Source organism: Elaeis guineensis, chromosome 7 (assembly GCF_000442705.2).
Source record: "Elaeis guineensis isolate ETL-2024a chromosome 7, EG11, whole genome shotgun sequence".
In the NCBI taxonomy this organism is placed as follows: Eukaryota; Viridiplantae; Streptophyta; class Magnoliopsida; order Arecales; family Arecaceae; genus Elaeis; species Elaeis guineensis.
The window spans coordinates 78148710-78154475 of NC_025999.2; the positions used below are offsets into that span (position 1 = coordinate 78148710).

A 5766-nucleotide genomic window follows, 5' to 3' on the forward strand; every position below is an offset into this window, starting at 1 on the left:
TCGACTATATGCGGCTGAGCAGACCGATGCTACTCTCGACCGACCAATCGAATATCCCTCACTGAATCAAGATCGATAGGCGGCCGATATTCGGACTCTACAGACAATAAACTACTTCGACCGTCAGTATTTCAGAGTTGCTAACCGACAACCAATTCCGACGCACAGTAGGCCGACTCATTCAAATATATCATAACCGTCACGGATGGTTACTTCACTGATACTGCGGTGTAATCCATGGAGATTAATAACCCACTACGAGATTACGTCCTGTGATTCTACGCCACTAAATGCGGGACTATATCAGACATTACGATGATGTACTCTATAAAAAAGGAGTAAGCAACAAGTTTTGGTAAGCTAATTTTTAGATACTGAGCTTTGTCACCGTTCTCATTTTACTGTTGCTCAATCTTCCTCTCTGACTTAAGCATCGGAAGGTCTCCGTCGGAGACAACTCCGATCATATGGACTTCATTTTGCAAATGCTCATTTTCGATGAACAGACATGAGAGATTGACAGTAATAATTTTAAATTGGAACCAACTCTATCTAGAGTATAATAATTGGTTTTTGTTTTCATATCCCGTAACATCTTCTCTATGCTAAGTTCACGTTGTATCGTTTGCACAAAAAAAAAAAAAAAAAAACAATTTTTTCAGCATTGGATCATATTTTGTATTGATTTGAAGACAAATCAATCTCTCCCTTCCATCCACCTATCCACGTCTGAAAATAGATGTCGTTCGATCCAACGATTGGCATCATGAGAGAAGGAGAGCCATTCTTTCCGTTGAAAGGTGCAACTGGACCCGTATGGCGCTTCTCCTGAGCTTTCTTTACCCCGTTAAGCACTAATTACATGCAATTGGAGCCATCCCCCGTGCGTCATCGCCGTGTACCAAGACCAATACCACTAGTTTCGGGAACAAGCTTCAACGGTCAAATTCCAACACCGCATGAATCCAACGGAACCCCAGATCCCGTTGCATCCCCCGCCCGATACCCTGAGTCAGTTACCGCCTTTTAAACCTCGCCTCTGACCCAGAAATAGAACCGAAGCCGACCCTCTTAGAAAGCGACGCTCGTCCAAGAAGTCGGCCTTGTGAGAGCAAGGAGGAGAGTTAATAGCCATTGAGGCCTTGGATTCGATCGAGAAACTGAGGACATGATCCTTGAATCGGGGGAGAACGGAGGGAATCGATGATTGGAACCCTAGCGAGGAGTTTGGGAGGTGGAGGAGGAATCGGAGGAGGCGGAGAGCTCCTGTGCCCACCGACGAATTTCGCTATGGTGGACCGGGGGATCTATAGGTCGGGATTCCCGAATTCGGACAATCTTGGATTCTTGGATGCCTTGAAGCTGCGATCCATCGTGTGAGGATTCGTTTCCTTTTGTCTCGCTTTCTTGTTTTTTTTTTTTTCTTTCCTTTTTTAATGCGTCCTTGGGTTGGATGAGGTGGGGTTAGGGTTTGGGATTTGGGAAAGATTGGATTTTGATTGGTGGGATGTGGAGTTTTGGGCAGGTACCTGTGCCCGGAGCCGTATCCGGAGGTTAATGCGGAGTTTGTGAAATCGCGGGGGATTCGGCTTTTCCAGTTCGGGATCGAAGGAAGCAAGGTAATCTCTTTTCCCCTTGTTTATTCTCAGATTTTTTTTTTTGTTTTCAAATAATTATGTCATATTTTACTTCACTCCTGTATCGTTGATGTTCATTATTGCGTATGGAATGAGAAATTTTTCCCTTCATGTGAATATAGATTGTTCTGTGAAGTTCTTATAGGGCATTTGTCTTAATTTGTGTTTTGCTTTAATCAACAACTTAGAAGTTCAGAATAAAAACAAGAAATTTGATGAATCCAAGCTTTTTGCAATTAGAGATGGAATACATCATTGAGATTTATTTAATGAGTGATAGCATGAGGTTGAGAATTGATACATAGGAATTGATTCCTTTGTCTCAGACAAACCGACAATTCTCTTCTATAATCTTACTAGTTTATTTGCGGAAACTTTGATAACTTTAACTAGAAAGCATGTTCCAAGAAATACCATTTGTTTCCACAACATGCAGACTGCTCAGTAGCATGTATTGTCCGGTGATATTTATTGAGGGTGTGCCTTAATAGGTTGATGTCAATTCTGGTCAGAGGCCCGCATAAAGGCACGAGGCAGACAAGAGTGCAGGAGCATGTAGTAATAGGAAAGAGAGCCTGGCAAGGAGGGCAGATGAGGAGTTAGATTCTTGAGGAATAGATAATGTAGCCAAGCATGATAATATTGGCATCTTATGGTAGCTCACAAGAATCGGCGATTACTCTAAAGGAGGGGCGGGTATATATATATATATATATATATATATATATATATAATATATATATATAGAGAGAGAGAGAGAGAGAGAGAGAGAGAGAGAGAGAGAGAGAGAGAGAGAGGTGGTTAGAATTGGGTTGTATTGCATTGGGACTTGATAAGGCTATTCTGATGTTGAAGAAGTGGGCAGGCACATGGAAGTATGATGTGAGTTGTGGGTCAGATGCACCTTGTGGTGACAATTGGGATGGTGGGGGCTTGAGAAGGGCATATGCTGGTAGGTGCTTGGTGAAAGGCCTTCAAAGGGAAGTGAGATGGTGAGCGTATAACTGGTGTGAGGTTGGCTTTGTGTACAGAGGATTGGAATGAGCCGGTAATTTTATGATGGATGTTGGGCACTAGATGGTTGGCTTGGATTGCATAGGATTGGGATGAGATGGTAAGTGTATGTACTAGATGTGGGCCACAAGATAACAATCATGATCATACGGAAAAAGAGAGATAACATGGTGCTTGTAGCCGTTTCAGAGATGGAAAGAAAATAAAGACTGGGAGAAATTGGGAGTAACATGGTTTTGTAGATGGATGAAGATGGGTAGAAGATGTAGAAATCAGGCTTTCAAGTACAGGACACAACTTGGGATTTGAGGGGTAGCAAGGGTGCTGCTTATTGAAAGCTACCTTGGAACTGAAGACCACAATGCATCCTGATTGAAGGTTGTTGATCCAGGATCTGGTGTCACAGAACTTTTATGAAGAATATAATTACAAACAAGACATATTTTACTAGATTAAAGCACAGCCCCAGTTATATACTTGAATATTGGATCTTAATTTAGTCCTGCAGCAACATATGCATCCTGTTTAATACCATTAAGTATGATGTTATTTTAGTGAGTATTAATTATCATACTTGAGTTTCATTGATTTAGTGATAGTTATCATACTTGAGTTTCATTGATTTGTAGAGTACATGATGATGCACATGTACACGTAGCACAACTAAGAACCAAAATTCTTAATGGTATCTCAGCTTATTAATGTTATAAAGTTTTTGTTTTTGTTTTGAAGTTTTGTACTTTATTCATGTATACATTTTGAAAAAGTTGTTAAGCTAATTTACGCTTTCATGGATATGCCTTAATACCTTTTTTAATGATTTATGTTACCAAAACTTCAACGTGTCTGCATCCGCAGGAGCCTTTCGTAACCATACCTAAGGATACCATCATGGAGGCTCTCAGAGTCTTACTTGGTACTTAATTAAGCGGCATTAATATAACTTTCAGATTAACTCTCTCCCATTATTTCATAGGTTATTCCAGTCTTTGAGCAACCCATTTGCTTACGTCCCTTTTATTTTGGTGTCTCAGATATAAGGAATCATCCAGTTCTGATTCACTGCAAACGAGGAAAGGTATGAAATTTAGGTCAAACCAACTCGTTTTTTTTTTTAGTACCTGCATACATTTGTTTGACTCGTTCTCCTACCATCGGTACCATGTGTTGGAAAAATACTCACATGTGGTTCGTTGACATGCATCAATGCAGCACCGGACAGGTTGCCTTGTGGGCTGTTTCAGAAAATTGCAGAATTGGTGCTTATCCTCTGTGTTTGAGGAATATTTGCGATTTGCTGCTGCCAAAGCTCGGGTATCAGACCTGAGGTTCATCGAGACATTTGATGTCTCGTGCATGATGCAGTGTGTGCTTGGTCTCATATATCGTTACCATGGTTGTGGTTCCCAAGCCAGACGCATTAGTTACCGAGACATGTCATGATACAGAGCTATCTACCAATCTGTGCTTGATAATCGTATTTTTTTTATCATGGTTGTGGTTCCCAAGCCAGAAACCTTGGTTACTGGGACAGATTATAGCACAGAGCAATCGACCAACCCGGATGCTTTGCCAACAAAAATTTATATCATAGATCTCTGTTCAATTGCTTCCCTGATTTTTGTTTTGGTAGGGAGAAGCATGTATTGAGATTGTACTATCATATCTGTTCTGTTTTCAATCCTGTATGCAGCATGTGTCGGAAGAGTTTTTTTTTTTTTTTTGCTGTGCCTATGAATATTAGATAAATTGTTCATTTGACTTGGAAAGATGTAGCTTGTATGCTCAAATAATTTTTTGCTTTTTCTCTTGCTACGAAAAACTGTGGAAAAGTTTATTTTTCCAATGTTTGTGTTTGGGAAAAATGTCGCGGTATTTACAAGATGAAGCTTTTTGATGAGGTTAGATTGATTAAGCATCTCTGAGCAGGTATCAACTGGATGTGCGTTCTTCAGGGCTATCAGTCTGGCTTAAACCAGTGGGCATGTTATGGACATAGCCATCGTTGATCGGTAATAAGTAGACAGAAAAATGTGAGGGAAACATAAGCCTGTCTGTTAAAATAAGTAATGGTAAAATATTTATTAGGCTAATTACTACCAAAGAAATGCATTGCTATTACCATTTCATTGTTGCTTCGCTTGATGCCTGTTAGGCATGTAAAAGTCAAATATTTGCGAGGCATTAAAGCAGTTTTTTTCTGTCTACTAAGCCATAAATCAAGTGGACGCTATGATTGTTTTGTCCTAACAAGAAGTTACAGCAAGAAATCTATCTTCAGCTTTTCTTATTAATTGCTTTTCATGTATATTGCTTTTTAAATCAAATTAAAAAATAATTTTTGCACATATGTGCCCCTCAAATGTCTCTTATCTGTGTTTCACACTTCAAAATGTGGATATTTATATATATTACTCCCAAAAGTCTAAATGTTGCATGCATGTCCTTCTTGTCCTTTTAATTCAAGCTCATAGTCTATGTAATGTGTAAATTAAATAACTATTTTTTTTTTAAGGGTATAGAAATCAAATTTTTGAAGGATTATCAAAAGTGTAGGCCATATTTGGTTGTTACGTGCGGTACTTTTGCTTTCAGTTCTAAGAATAGTTTGGTTGGGTTAAAAATTAATACAGCTTATCTAACTCTTTTTCTGTCTGTTACATGTGATTTCACGCTCATAGTTTAGACAAATTTTATGTAAATTAAGTAATTAAACACTTCTTAACGTCATAGACAACAAATATTTTGAAGGAATAATAAGGTGAAATTACTTCTCCCTCGGAGGATGCCATACAATTACGGGCCTCATTTTGTTGTATGTGCGGTAATTTTGCTTTCAGTCCCAATAATGGAGTGCTAGTTTGGTTGGGTTAAAACTTTGCTTATCCATCGGTTTTATTGTCTACTGGATATTAAAACCCGTGCAATGCACGGAGTAACAAAAAAAGAGGAGTATACTAAAAAAATATATATATATTTTAGTAAAACTAATCAAAATAATAATTAAAATTAATTAATTAATCTAATATTGAAAATGATTAATAAATAATTCTTTCTTTTAATAATTAATATAATTTTTTATTAAATTATAATAAATAATGTTAAATATTTAGAA

General features: G+C 38.3%; 1 protein-coding gene across 1 annotated transcript; it reads left to right on the top strand.

Annotated features, from left to right (window-relative positions):
- The first annotated feature begins 1036 nt into the window (after window positions 1–1036).
- LOC105037509 (inositol diphosphatase DSP3) lies at window positions 1037–4332 on the top strand. Its single transcript, XM_073261146.1, is given in 6 exon segments — window positions 1037–1196; window positions 1199–1376; window positions 1526–1619; window positions 3510–3567; window positions 3686–3729; window positions 3864–4332. Coding segments are annotated over 6 exon segments (633 nt in total). The 5' UTR covers window positions 1037–1168; the 3' UTR covers window positions 4095–4332.
- Window positions 4333–5766: the final 1434 nt, after the last annotated feature.